This window comes from Motacilla alba, chromosome 2 (genome assembly GCF_015832195.1).
Source record: "Motacilla alba alba isolate MOTALB_02 chromosome 2, Motacilla_alba_V1.0_pri, whole genome shotgun sequence".
Classification (NCBI taxonomy): Eukaryota; Metazoa; Chordata; class Aves; order Passeriformes; family Motacillidae; genus Motacilla; species Motacilla alba.
Genome location: NC_052017.1, coordinates 78143118 through 78157980, shown reverse-complemented (window position 1 = coordinate 78157980; position 14863 = coordinate 78143118). Strand labels below are relative to the sequence as shown.

General features: G+C 39.1%; 1 protein-coding gene across 2 annotated transcripts; it reads left to right on the top strand.

Annotated features, from left to right (window-relative positions):
* The first annotated feature begins 356 nt into the window (after nt 1-356).
* On the top strand, nt 357-13744 carry OTULIN (OTU deubiquitinase with linear linkage specificity). Of its 2 annotated transcripts, XM_038129290.1 has the most exons (8): nt 357-605; nt 2087-2416; nt 4866-4939; nt 5755-5849; nt 6995-7138; nt 9412-9537; nt 10577-10846; nt 12111-13744. In XM_038129290.1, the coding sequence occupies exons 1-8, from the start codon at nt 475-477 to the stop codon at nt 12303-12305; spliced, it is 1365 nt and encodes a 454-aa protein (XP_037985218.1). In that variant the 5' UTR covers nt 357-474; the 3' UTR covers nt 12306-13744. The 2 variants fall into 2 exon arrangements, with proteins under 2 accessions (XP_037985218.1, XP_037985219.1); XM_038129291.1 differs by lacking the exon at nt 10577-10846.
* The last annotated feature ends 1119 nt before the right edge of the window (nt 13745-14863 follow it).

Below are 14863 nucleotides of genomic sequence, written 5' to 3'. Positions count from 1 at the left end.
GTACCAGAATGTGGTGATGTATCTCTTTGCCCCAAGAAGAGAGACTTCCAGCTTCTGACATACGAGGTCCACACACACACAAACACAAACACAAACACAAACACAAACACAAACACAAACACACACGCTTTGCATTCCTGGAGCGCTTCCTTTTACACGCACCTTCTGGCAGCGGGAAAACTACCCTTATTTCCACCGTCTCTTCTGTTAACGAGAACTTATTGCTGCCTTGCACCTTCGGGGGAGAAGGGGCTGTTCACTTTCACTGTTCCTATTCCCGGCTCAGTCGCTGCCGCGGGCTGAGGGCCGCGGCAGGGCCGCCCTTTCCGGCGGTGCGGGGCGGGGCGCGGGGCGGCTCCGGCGGGGCGGAAGCGGCTGCGGGACCGCGCAGGAGCCGGGCGGGGGCCGAGCAGAGCTGGGGCAGGCACTGGCACTGCCGCCGGCACTGCCGCCCGTGCCCGGAGCCCCGCCGGCATGAGCGGCGAGCGGCGGCGGCCGGGCCGAGCCCCGCGCCCTCCCCTCGGGCCGGGCCCGGCGGCGGCCGCCGGGGCTCGGCGGGGCGCGCCGGCTTCGCGGTGCCGGGCGGGACGGAGCGCGGCGGAAAGGTGAGGCCTCCCTGGGCTGCGCTGTGCCGTGCGGGCACGGGTGGCCCTGCCCTGCGCCGAGCTTGGGCCGTTCTTCCCCGCGGAGCAGGGACGGGAGAAATCGGGACGTGGAGTGCGACTGTGCTTCAAAAGCAGCGCGGTCAGCGGTGTCCAGGGAGGGGATTCCGCCCCTCTGGTGAGACCCCACCTGCAGTGCTGCATCCAGCTCTGGGGCCCCAGCACGGGAAGGACATGGAGCTGTAGGAGCTAGTCCCCAGTAGGGCCGTGAGGTTGATTAGGGGGCATGGAGCTCCTCTCCTGTGAGGAAATATTAAGACACTTGGGGCTGTTTATACTGGAACATGAAGAGTTTGGAGTGATCTAATTTTGGCTTCCAAGAAGAATCAAGAGGGACTTTTTACAAGGGCAGGTAGTGACAGGATAAGGGGGAAGGATTCCAGCTGAAAAGGAATAGGTTTGGATTAGATATTAGGAAGAAATTCTATACTGTGAGAGTGGAGAGGCACTGGAACAAGGTTGTCAGAGAAGTTGTGAATGCTCCATCCTGGGAAGTGTTCAAGGCCAGACTGGATGGGGCTCTGAGCAGCCTGGTCTAGTGCAAGGTGTCCGTCCCCTAATGTCCCTTTCAACACACTCAGAGTTCTGTGAACTCTGGTCCTGAGCTCTGTGCTATAGGACAGCTTGCTACGTGTCAGGGCTCAGGTGCCAAGGGGCTGTAACGCTAGTAAGCAAAGATATTTTTCGGGTGGGAGGCTTTAACCTAGACGTAAAAATGTGTTGTGCAGTTTTAAGGTTTATAGAGTGGATATTAAGTTTGTGAGCTCTGAGGTAACCAGCCTGGATAGCCACTAATTGTCTAGAACATTATTGTGACAACTCCCAAGTGACCCATAACTTTTGGGCCGGATTGTGTGTCAGCTTAAGATAAATATCCCTGAAAATTTACGATATGGACACATCCTAAACTTTTGGGGAGCTTGCTGGAATGGATTGTAGACATTCTGTCTTGATGCCTTGATCATATTGGGAGACACAAATATTGGAAATTTTTGTACTAAGCAATTGTCCTGGTGGAGTGGATGTTTCACAGAGCGCCAGGTGAATTTGTAAAAACTGTTTTCTTGCAGGACTGAAACTTGTTTCTTTAAAATTTCTGTTAATCCTTGGGGTTTTAGGCAATAATGCACCCCAAGGATAGCAGGTGTTTAATTAGGACAGCAATTCTTGTGCAGGTTGTGTTTGAGGAACTGGCACAGCTTAGCCTTGGTGAGAAATGATGGTCAGGGGAGTGAGTTAGAAAATAGCTTGGATGCTGTCTAATTCTACCAAACTGTTCTGGATTTTATTACTGGTTTTGAATAATTTATGTACCCTCTGAATTCTCAAAATACAATGTAACTCTTAAAATATTGTAATTTTCCTAAAACATATGCTTTTGCTCTGGGAGAGAAACTCTTCATATATTTTTTCATTCTTCAAAGCCAGGATAATCTTCAAGGGCAGATGACAGAGCCAGCTGGCCTTTCTGCAGGTGCAGAAGAGAAAAAAGAGAGTGTTCCCACACAGCTGATGAAGCATAAAAATGAAGTTGGTGTTGCTTCTGAGGAACTTGGCTCAGCAAATGCACCTGCACACCAGAAAAAGCAAACTACATCAGAAATAAGACAAGACTGTGTATACAGGAGTAGTGGGAGACCTGAGAAGACAGATATGATTAAATCTCTTGTGATGGATCAGGATGCATCCAGAAACTGTGGACTATATGTACCTGTGTCTAGTAATCGTTCAGCAGTGGAATCATCTGAGGAGAGGTAAGGATTAATTTTTAAAAATATATGAACAATTTTCCTATAGAAAGGGAGGGTACTTTCAGTTCATGAATGTAAATTTATGATTTTTTTCCTTGGCATCTTTGGTTCAGAAAAATCCCATTAACTAGTTCAATAATTTAAGTATTTACATGCAACTTCGTGCACTATTTTTTTCTTTTGTGCATGCATGTTTTCATTTAATCATTCTTTTCCACTCTTACTTTATTTTCACTATATTTTTCAAGTATTTATCTGAACATTAATGGGGAAAGGCTTTAGTTCCCACATTCCTGTTTCCACAGATTTACTTAACAATTGCTATGCTTCAACAGTGTTACAACACACTTTCATCTCTGGAATGAGAGTGCCTGTGCAGATGGATTGCACCTCTTGCCTACCTGGATTTCAAAACAACTCTCTTGAAATGCAGTACCTTGTTTACTCTGTATGTTAATCTGTCATGTTATCAGTCTGTCACTGCTTCTGTTTTGTCAGCTCCCAGAAAGAAGGTGGTTTCATAATATCTGCAGAAGGGACATGACACTGCTTCCTTTAAACCAAACTTCCTCTTTCTTGAGTAATCTCACTGCCTTGGTCAGTTGAGCACTTCTTTCTGCATCTTATACTGAATTTATTCAAGGCTGCATGGCAAAAGAACAATTTCCCTGTCCTGACACAATTTCTCTCACTGTGGAAATCCCTTGTCGTGGCATGTTTCTTCACGCTCAGAGGGGGAGGTTGGTGCTTTGCATTTTAGATACTTGGCTTATACAGATGATAAGGTCGAGATTGTTGCTGTCACATACCAAGCTGCGTGGTTTTTTTCATAGAATTTTCAAGGTTATTAAGTATTGTTTAAAGTCTTCAAAAACCCTAATGGACTTCAAACTCTGCTGAGAAATTAGGCTTTGTTCAGCATCATAGTGTAACATGAATATGGACTTGAAACAAATCTTTCTAAGATGTTTCTTCTCACCAAATAGTGCTGTGTTTGATACCTACTATATCTGCTGTTTCCCTTTTAATTAATAATTATTTATTGTTGTTAAAAATGAGATTTCAAGCAGCTACTTGAGCACTTGAGTAAAGACTAAACTAGTTTTATGTGACAGCCCAGTAGATGAGTTTCCTGGTATTAAACTACATTGCTCTTTATACTAAAGATTTTTTGCTCTCAAGGGAGATATACACAGATGGTTTGAGTAAGCTGGTTTGGACATAAAGAAAAAGAAATACTGAGCCATCATTTAGTAATCTGTCCTTTCAAGTTTGATGAAAGTAATCCAGTTACCATCTGGCTCCATTAAACTCTCTCTCACAGTCTTCCTAATTGCTTGTCCTCTCTTAGTGATGTGCCTTAATTTCTTCCTAGTCTTTTGGAGACAGACTGTGGTTTGGATTTGGAGTGTTCTTGAGGAGTAGATTAGAAGCTACTAATAGTGGTGGGCAGTAAGCAATAACCTTGCAGCCTTTTTCTGTTCATGTACTTTCTTTGACAAAACAGACTTCCAATGTAAACCTCTTTTACTGTTATGCCTAAATGATACTAATATGGCTGATAGCATATGTTTTTTTAAAGTATTTTAATTGTGAAGCTGTGATTATTTTTTAGAAGTTTACTTGCTAGATGTAATTATATGACAAATGCCTCTCAGGAATAGAATGTGAAATTTGCAGTCAGTTTTTTGAACATTGTATGGAGCTTCATTTTCAGGAGTAATGTTCCCATCCAAGGTGCAGATGCTGGTCTATGCAGTATTCTTGTAGGGCATAATTTCCTCTCTCATGGTCATAACTTGAATTCAGAATGTTGTATGTATGCTCAGATGCAGGTACTTGACAATGTACCTCGGCCAAAAAGCCCATATTATTTGAGGAAGAAATGTTTCTCTGGATTTCAGCTAGCTTGTAAGCTGCAGTTTGGATCGTGGTAGAAATTCTCCTTAGATTTAGTAACATTCAAACTAAATGCAGGTAGTTGGCCACTTTTCATTGTATTCTGTCATGTGTTCTGCTCAGCACGAGGCGGGTTGGTCAGTCCCAGTGGTGTGTAGATACAAAGCCCTGCTGGGTGATGTGTTCTGAGCTGCATGCATAGGGTGCATTATTCATATGTGCAGCAAATGGACATGTTGGCTTGTTTGTTTTGCAGATTTAAACTGTAAAATGTAGAAATACTGTAGAAGGGACTGTGGTATTCATTCAACCACAGAAGAGAAATTCAGGCAATGATTTATTACCAACCTAGTGACAGATACTGGAGGGGAGCAGTTGAGAGGGTTTTAAAACTTTTCTCTATTTTTGAGAGCTAATGTTGTTTCTGTGAAAATGGGTGAGATGGAAGATAGAGAGACTTAAATACTTTCCTGAGTTGTAAAAAGGGGAAGAGGTTGAAAAAGAAAGTAGCATTTGTGCTGTTACTTGAGGTATGTGTTGATTTTTATTGCAGCGAGGAGGACATGTATCGTGATGAAGAAGAAATAGAGAGAGAGAAAATACTACTCAGTGAAACAAACTCATCAGGTACAATCAAACTTTGTGTGAAGTTTCAAATACGGTATTGCAACTCACTGTAGCACTGATGTGTGATGTCCTGACACTCACTCCTCCAGGGACTTCTGTGCACAGATGTCTGTGTTCAATAGCAGTTACTTATGACTGAGTACATTGTACAGTTTGATTCAAAAAAAGATCAATTCTCTGGAAAATTAGTTGCTCTTAATATATCATTCCCTTTGTTTCTGTAGTTACTTTATGAGTAAATGTGAATTCTTTGGAAAGCAGTCACATGGTCTGTGTTACAAGGGTTGTGCTTGAAAATTACTCAGTCATAGTCATCATAGCAGCATCTCTTGCTGGTGTGCCTTGATACCCTCAGTGCTGCCTGGTCTTGGGATGAAGGCTGTTGGGATTCAAAGGCAAAACTGTATCTCTTCTTTCTGTTATTGTTACTCACTTACTGAGAATGATCTGTGGTCTTTCTCCCTTGTAGTCTAGCTGCTGTATGAAGAAGAGAAACTTCTGGCAATATTTTTCTGCTTGCTAAGAAAATGAAGAGTGCTTTACTAATTTCTCTTCTTTGCCAATTAATTTTTGCAGAAGAGAGGAGCAGAGTGTTCCCTATTTTGTTGAACTACATCATAACTTTTCTTCACACTGATTTTATCCCCTCCCACAGCAATAATTACTTAGTAGCTACAGATTGTGCTGCCAGTTTCATTTGGCACTGAAGTTAATTTAAAGTGATAGTGTATTTAGAAATTTGATGTGCTTTGTACCTTCTGATTTCTTTATAATGTTCTGTTGCATGTAACATGTTGCATGTTCTGTTTTGACAGAATATAAATTAAGTGTTTCACCTGAAATGGACATCATGGAGTATTGCAGAAAGGAATGGAGAGGAAATACACCAGCAGCAAAAAGGATGAGAAAGGTAGCAGTTTATTTTTGTTGAATTTCTTTAGGCTCTTGATGTTTGTCTGCAACATGATTTCCTATGCAGTCAATCTTTTAAGGTAGGAAATGCGGTAGCAGTGTTTTATATTGTGAGGTCTTATGAGTGGTTTACAACTGGCAGATGCTTTTCTTTGTGCTCATTGCAAATGTGTTTTTAGCAAAGCTACTTGCTGATAATTGGGGGATTTGATTAATACTGTCCTTTGTTATTGTTTTAAATTGAAGCTTTATATTTTGTTTATGGACATAAATTGCTAATTTTGTGGACTGTTGAAGTGCAGAGCAGATTGCCAAATTTTTGGGTGGAAGGCAGGTAACTGAAAGTGGTGAATTGCATGGGTTTTTAAAAATTTTTCTTGAAATTTTTACCAGTTTTTGCACTAATTTTTTAATATTAATCTTGACCTAGAATGTTAGAAGATAAAGTTGTTTTGTTGCTTGAGAAATTTAGTGCTATGTATGAGTAAACATAAAGATACCTTACAAAAGTCAAAAGCTCCCCATGCCTCCCTGGAGAGATTACTGTGAGAAGTATGGACACACAGGACATGTGCCCTTGCCAGGGTAGCTGAGCTGCAAAAGCTGCATTTCAACATCATGGCTTCTGCTACAACTGTGAGTGTGGGAACAGCAGGGAGGGAACAAATGTGCTGAGGCAAGTGTCGAGATATTTCAGTGTAAACACAAACTTGCCTTGAGGCACAAACAAACTACATGTGCCATGTTTTGGATAAGTAGCATCACTAGTGCTCAAATTTCTTTTAAGCATTATGTGTAGTCTTGTGTGCGTATGTTGGATATTTTTTGGAAATCTAGGTAAATTAGCTACCAGTATTTCAATGATGTTTATGTTCTGTCATCAAACAAACACCTCAAACAGTTATCTATTAGATTTCTTCCGTTTCTTGTTTGTTTTTCAGCAGAACTAAGTTGTTTTTTTCAGACTATAATTTGTAATCTAAAAGCATTTGAACTTTCAAAAAGGGTAGTGGATAAAGCTTTGTTTTTTTAAATAGCATTAGTATTTGGATGATAATATTCCAATACCTCTTATGTTAAGAGTGTGTGACCGTAAATGTTTTATTAATGATTTAATGTTCATTGAATTTTTTGTTTTTCTAGGGATATGAAGCAGTTGCCCAGAAGTTTGCATCTATAAGGAGAATACGAGGTGATAACTATTGTGCTTTCAGAGCAACTCTCTTCCAGGCATTAAGCCAAGCGACCCAGTTACCAAAGTGGCTGCAGAGTGAGGATTTTACTATGGTACGTGTCAAACTGATCTGACAAGAGACTAATATTGGGTCTAACCTGTTTGATAATTTTATAATCTCATTTCTCTATCATATAATGTATATGCTCACTTGTCAATATCCCCTGAACTGAGAAGCTGTAATGTTCAAGATCGGTTTTTGTGCACAGTGATTCTTTCAACTTGGAAATGAGTCCAGGTGCCCTTGGTTTCCAGTTAACAATGGATATAAATGTTACTGTAGTGCTTACTGGAATATCACTTGTCTGTCTTAATCTTGCTTTCATGGTTTCTTCTTACTGCCTATAATGTGGCAGAAAGATATTTCCCACAAGACAGCTAGCAAAAATAAAAAATACAGACAAATTATTCTAACATTTGAAAAACCCCCAGCTTTTCAAAATTATAATATCTATTCTTGTGTGCCATATATGGTTTCTCTAGAAAGTGGAATAGCAAATTGGATGCTCTAGGCTTTGCAAAATGTGTGTAATTACCTGTGTCTTAAATGTTGCTTAAAATAAGCATAAGAGCAACTCTAACGTGACACGAAGAACAGTTTTAGTGGAGCACTGATGTATGAGAAAAGCAAGGTATTCCCCTACAAGTAGAAGAAGAATATTCCAGAAATTTTCTTGTGTCAACAAAGTCTATTTGAATGTATTGGTGAACATGGAAAAAACATGGGAGAAGCTGCCTATACAGAAGTGAGCTACTTTAGAAGAGTAAGGTTCCAGTCGTCAGGGTGCTGCTGGGAATGTAAATGGTGAATGCAGACTGATGCAGACTCTGTGTGTAGGGTAGCAGTCCAAGTAGAATCACACTGCCCTTACTACTTTTTTTCACTGCTTTCGAGGACAGCTGAAAAGTTCTCATTCTAGCCACTGTAATTTTTAAGTAAACATCTTGTGATTATGTTTTTGTAATTACTTATGAAAATAGTTCTGTGAGGTGTTTTTACAGCAAGTGCATTGCAAAATGGTTTCCTTTTCGTAAAAAACACATTCTTACGGCTCTCAACCATTTCCATTTTATCAGACTAAAGAACATAGTTTGCCAATGATCCTTTAAAGAGAAAACTTTTTAAAAATTATGTACTTTGAAGTTTTTAATGATGTTCATCTCTTTTTTTTTTTTTTGCTACTGATTTGTAAAGGAAAATGTCATATGATAATTAACATTTTTTGGAAAGGGTGTATATACCTACAAAACAGACTGAAATGATAAATTGTTATGCATCAAAGCAGAAGGCACGTAAGAGAAATGTGTGTACTGACGGCTGGCAGTACAAATATAACATTTTTTGGGGTTTTTTCTCTGTTTTAATTTAAAATGGTGATTACATGCACATTTGTAGTTGTAGAAGTTACTGGCATATAATTCTTGATTGTTTAGTTCTGTGTGCACAGGATGCCAGGCTGGGGTGGGAGAAGATCTGTGCCTCTCTGAGCACATATTTGGTTGCCACTAAGGAGAACACGTTACTGGTTTGGAGTCCTAATAAAGTGAAGATGGACTGGTGGTGGCTGATGGCTTAAGTGCTGCTCTAGCCAAGTATTTACTCCATTGTAAGACTGAAGTTGCTCTTCTAGTTTTAGCAGTAAGATGGGTTAATAGATGTGGGTACAAAACTGGACATGCAACTGCCAGGATGTCCTTCAAGGGAGGTGTAAAAGCCCTGAACTGAACAAGTGTAGTACATGAGCAGTAAAAGAGGCAGTTCTGAGGCTAAAACACGATCTGATGCATCAGCAAATTCCCAAGTTGTTTTCTTCTTTAATAAAAAACCTGTCCTATGGATTGTGCTCCTTGAAAAGGAAACAGATTTTTCTTGGTGTGTTCTGGACAAAGTTGTTTGCAGTCCACCAAGACTTCAGGATGATCTGATGAGTGTAATTTTCTCTTCTGTTGGTTCAGGAACACTTTCAAACAAAGAAACTGTCATCTATCTGCTGTTGGTGGAGTGTAATTAAAAAAACCCCAAAAACCTCAAAACAAAATAAAACAAACAAAAAAGAAGGCATGAGTAACTTGGTGGATATTTTTTCAGTGCTTATGTGTTGGATCTGGAAATAGTAATAGACCAGTATTCTTACTGTTACCCAGCAAATATTGTAAATAGCCACTTGTGCTTGGTTATGGTCATCTTACTATGGTATCTGTTCAGAAGGATATATGAAGTACTGTTTTAAGGTGAAAACTGTTAAAAAAAATAAAATATGCAGGTTGGTGGCTTTTCCTTTCCAGACTTTTAGCTTAAGCTGCCTTTTCTTCTCTCAACTTCCAGCTTCCTGAAAACTTGCTGAGCAAGTATGACTGGATCAAGCAGTGGCAGCTCAGGCAGAAACCTGGCAAGAGGATGGGAGAAGTAAAGGATGAAATAAAAGAGTATTTAATACTTCTAAGGCAAAAGGTTGGAAAAGTATTTGTATATTCTTTGGTCACTTGCAAATAAGAAAAGTGGAAAAGATTTTTGAATGTAGAGAATTTAACATAAGGATGCTTTCAGTAGTGAAAGTCCCTTTTCTGTATGTATACTGCAAAAAAGTCAAGTAAAGAATGTCTGTTTAGATATGTGAGAGGTGTCTGGTCTTTTACTACTTGCAGTAGCCTGATGCTGGAATTAATTTGCAAGCAGCTCTGCAGAAAACTATTAATTAGACAGATTTCGATGAAAAAAATAATATAATAGAGTAGCTTTCTGCTCTCTATAATTTCTTGTATTTATTTGAAGGAACTATGTTTACTGCAGACAAATCCTTTTGCTGTCTGGATGAGATTAAAGAAAGAAAAACACAACAACACTGAAGTAATTTCAAAGGAGTAGTTTTTGTTCCATTTTTTATACATTTATTTCAGGTCATAGGAACATGATTGTGCCCTTAAGTGTTCATACTATATTACCTAGCCCCATGCTTTCTCTCTCTTGGAACTCTGGAACCTATTAAAAAACTATTCAGTTGTTCCTGTCTTACTGTGAATGCAAATTCTGTTTATGAAGGCTTTTAAGAGTGTTTGGAATACTGCATTCAGCAGTTAGAGGGTTAGAATGAGATATGCATTTTGAGTAACAGAAATGTAAAGAATATGAAGTATGTAGGCTCTATGGTGCAGGAAACAAAAAGGTTATTTATTACCTTAATGTGTATTGTCCCACAATATTTGTTCTGTCACCTTGCAGCAATTTCTAGCATCCCTTCCTTTTGCTTAGTTTATGGATCAATTTAAGCAAAATCAGACAAAATCAGACTAAGTCAGCCTGACCTTGATTGGGGTGCAGTTGTGGAAATACTCTTGATTGTTTTTAAAAAGACACAAAGCCTTTCATAAGTTAAATTCTGAATGCCTGTGCTGAGAATCTGACAACTCACAAGTGGCTTGTTGCAGCTCTTGCAGTGTGATGGCTGTTGATTTGTGTTGTGTCTGATGGTTTGTTTGCTATTTTTTTTTAGTGGAAGAATATAAGTGAAGTAAAGGGTCCTCTTGAGAAACAAGAAGCTTGTGATAAATTGTTTAAAAATGAAGAGGAGGAGTATAGTCTTTATGAAGCGCTGAAATTTTTGATGCTTAACACTGCCATTGAATTATACAATGCCGATAAAAGTGGAAGGAGAGTGCCTGTCTTCTCCTGGCTCCTGTTTGCACGGGATACATCCAGCAACCCTTGTCAGTTAATGCATAATCACTTGAATCATATTGGTCACAGTGGAGGCCTTGAACAAGTAAGGAGAAGTTCCTCGAGTGTTATTTTCCTGTTTTGGAGTTTTCAGTTTCAAGTGGCTTAAGAAATTTCTCAGCTTTTGTTGGGCTGACTGAAGCATCTGGTCTTTTGTTGGGAAGAATATGTTAGAACTGCTTGCTTGCAGTGAGAGTCTGTGAAGGCCTTCCTCTGAAACACCACGCTTTGTCTGGTGGCTGGCAGGTAGTGTTCTTTGGAAATAGGGTTTGCTATTAATAGAACACTTGTATGGGTCTCTTAGTCGTTAGCTTTTTAAAAAATACCATGATAAAAGCTAATACTCAAATTATGAAGACCATGTCTAGCACATACACAGGTGAATTCTGATAAGCTAATGGAAGTTACTGTTTTATACATGGCATAAATGATACGTATATTACCAAAAAGCCCCAAACCAAAATGAGAAGTAGTTAATGAGCTGAATAGACTGAAAGATTTTTGAAATATCCATTAAAAAAAATCCTGTTGAATTCATTACAAGCGGGACACTGCAATGAAGTTCACAACCTAATTGTAGATACTAGAAACATGGAAGTATTATGTTTTGGTTTTGTTTCTTATCTTAAAGATCGGACAACTGCGGTATAGATAAGGCAGTTTGCTATTTCTGTGAAAATAGGTGATTCATTGGTGACTTTTTTGCTGCTCAGTACATGTCAAGAAGTTATGTTGCCAGTTTTTTGTGCTGACTATATTTGTTTATTTCAATAAGATTCTTTGTAAATTGTTATTTAGAGCAGGATATCCTTGTCACTGTAGTAGATGAAGTAGAAGCTTTTCACAGCTGCTTCTTCTGAATTTCTTCTCCTGTCAATGGGCTTTATAAGGGCTTTCAGTTTACTTTTTATTTGACTGAAAATTCAAAGTACCCTGTAAGAGTGAAAGGATCATTGTCTGAAACCTGCTCTTGTCTGGTTTTAAGTGACTTAACAGGATGAACACTGATGCAAGAGAATGTCTTTCCTACCTGCTTGCAGCAGCAAGACACTCTGTCTGAAGCAATTTTTCTTCAGGGTTATTTTACTATTATGCCATTGTGGATTTGATGACTTTCTTGTAAATGCATGGTATCATAGATACATAGATGGAGATACTGAATGAGAGATGCTCATGTATAGGACTTCTCACTTCACAATTTTTGTCTTTAAAAAATTACATCTGATAGGTATTAGTTTAATATATTAATGAGGAAAATCTTGTAGAAGGCATGTTGAATTTTATGCAAATACTTGTTTTTTCCAATGTAGGTGGAGATGTTTCTTCTTGCTTATGCCCTGCAGTATACCATCCAAGTGTACCGACTCTATAAGCACAGCACTGATGAGTTCATCACCCTCTATCCCAATGACCCGGAGGAGGACTGGCCTGTGGTGACTCTCATAACTGAAGATGACAGACATTATAATATTCCAGTCAGAATGTGCCAAGAGACAATGCTGTGAACAAGTGATTGTTCGGCAGACAAACTTGTGCTGCTTTTGGAGGTTTCTCATGCTATTTTGATACAGGACAATGACAAAATCCATGTGATTAAATGAAAAACTTGAAATCTCTGTTTTGGAAGTTGACATCTGAAATAAAGTATCAAATAGGTACTATCCTAAATAGTAAAGGTTTGGCAAGCATGGCTTTGTTCTCCATTAAAAAAAAATGGAAGCTTCTGCAGTCCTTCTTTTTTGAAGGACTTACTCTGAATAGAATTGCCAAAACGATAGATTTATTAATTTTATTTCTTTTAGTGAGGCTATGTGGTAAGACATGAGCTAACTTTTTGCTCCCCAAAATAATTGAATTTTGAATAATTGAATTGAATTGACAATTGAAATTTCTGGGAAAGTAAGGTGCCAGTGTCTTGGCAGATCTTTGTAATAGTGCTTAGAAGCCATTTATACAAAATGGGGTCTCGGGAAGTGATACAATTCTTTTGCAGTTGGAATTTAATGCCTGCCATGGTCTATGCTATAAGAGAGATGTTACTTAAGTTTTCTAATGCTTTGGGTTGTTTTTTCCTACATAAGTGTCTCTTATTTAGCAGCCAGTTGTCTGTTACACTGAAAATGAGCTGCTCTTCCCCTTTCAACCCATGGAGAGGAATGTTGCAAATGTGATAAGGGAGTATAAAAGTTGTTTGATAGTCCATCACAAAGTCAAAGACTACACAGAATTCTCACTTAAATTATGACAGCTGATAGAAGGTAGCCACATGCCTGTTAACTTCCATGTCTGTTCAAGTTATTGTTCCTGTAGTGTTAATCCTCTCAGGCAGCTGCTCTAGAGAACATGAGGATTTTAATTTGTCCACCTGGAGTTCAGTAGATGGAAATAAACTTTTGGTGCAGCTTACTCCTCCCAAGAGTGGAGATATCAAAGGTTCTCTTTCTGCTTAGTTATTCATTATGATTTAAAACTGAAAGCATACAAAATGTATCAGATGCTGGAAGTGCTGACAGATCTTTAAAAAATAATTAAATAAAGAAGCATTCAGCTTTTAGGTGCGAATAGAAGTATGTCCTAGAGATGACTTTTGGAACAAGACAGTGAAAGCTGATTTAACCAAAATGCTGGTCATACACAGGTCACTTAGAAGGCCTTCATATGTAAATGGGGTAAGATTATAAAAATTTTTCATTTGAATATTTTGGAGAAAGTGGTGTGCAAAATTCTGCTGTTCTAGTTGAAATTAATTTGTTAACTATTTTTGTGGAAGGTAATATACACAATGAAAACGTGTGTTCATTAAGTTCTAAAATGTGTTTTAAACACATTAGCAAGGCCTGTCATGTACTCTGTTACATTTGTCATGTTTTCGTTGCCTTCTAAATCAATTAGTTTGTTACTGAAAATTTCTGGGAGCTACAAGGGAATAAAAAACTTAAATTCATCTGGCAGCATTTTGTTTCTTGTTTTATGGCCTATACTTTAAGTTTTTAATGTTTCAATTTTTGTAATCCTCATTGAAGTTAGTTTGTTCATGAAAGCTGTGAAGTGTAGTAACCCGTGTAACAGAAGTAATTATTGGCTGCTTGCACACAGGCAGCAAAACCAAGTAATTTCCTGAATTGCTGTTATCCAAGAAAAGCTGAAGAGGAAGAAAAAGAAATTAACTTTTACAACTCCTAACTCTGATAGAAAAGTTCTAACTATAATTTAATTAACTGAAATTATTGAATTGTAATATATTCTTGAGACTTAACACCTCTTTGAAAAGATACTGTCACACATGTAGAGCAGTGGTTATGAATGTATGACAAAAACCTCTTAAGGCAGAGGCTTTTTAGGGGCTGAGTTTGTAGCCATTAGGGCTGGAAACAATTCACATAATTATGAATAATTCACACAATTCACATAATAATGAACTGGAAAGGTGGGACTGGGCACAAGGTCCTTAGGTCTTATGTGTTTTTTGCTAAAAACTTCTCCTGTCTACACCAAGCTTTTATTTTGCCTTTATTCTGTTTCCTAGTAAGTTATAAAGTGTGCCTGGTGCTGCAGCAGGCAATCTATCCAAGCTCAGGGTGGGTGAGGCTCAGAGAAGCCTGATGGTGTCCTGTGGGAGCTCACCAAGACCTGGTGTGTTTGGTTCAGGACTGTGCCTTTATTCAGACAGCTGAGCCGAGGCTCAGCCATCTCTTGCAAAGTGTATTTCTGTGTGACAGCACCAGCCCTCTCATCCAGAACTAGTGAAGGAGGCTGAAGAGCAGTGTGGGAACTTGTGTCTCACCTGGGTGGCAGATGAGGTCAGAGAACTGTGTAGATGTTGAAGGAAGTGGGGAGAGGGAGCTCTTGCACTGTGTATGGAGTGCAGGGCTCAACTTGTCATCTTGTGTCCCTGGTATATAAATAGTGTTGGTTGTGCAGCTCCTGCATCTTGTTTTCTTCTGGACATAATTGCCATTTGTTTTCCTACTATGTTAGCTGGCGGGACAGGACCAAGATTGTCTGAAGGTGGCCAAATGTTCTTCATGAATGCTCCCTTTTTTGCTTAATGCTGAAAGATGAC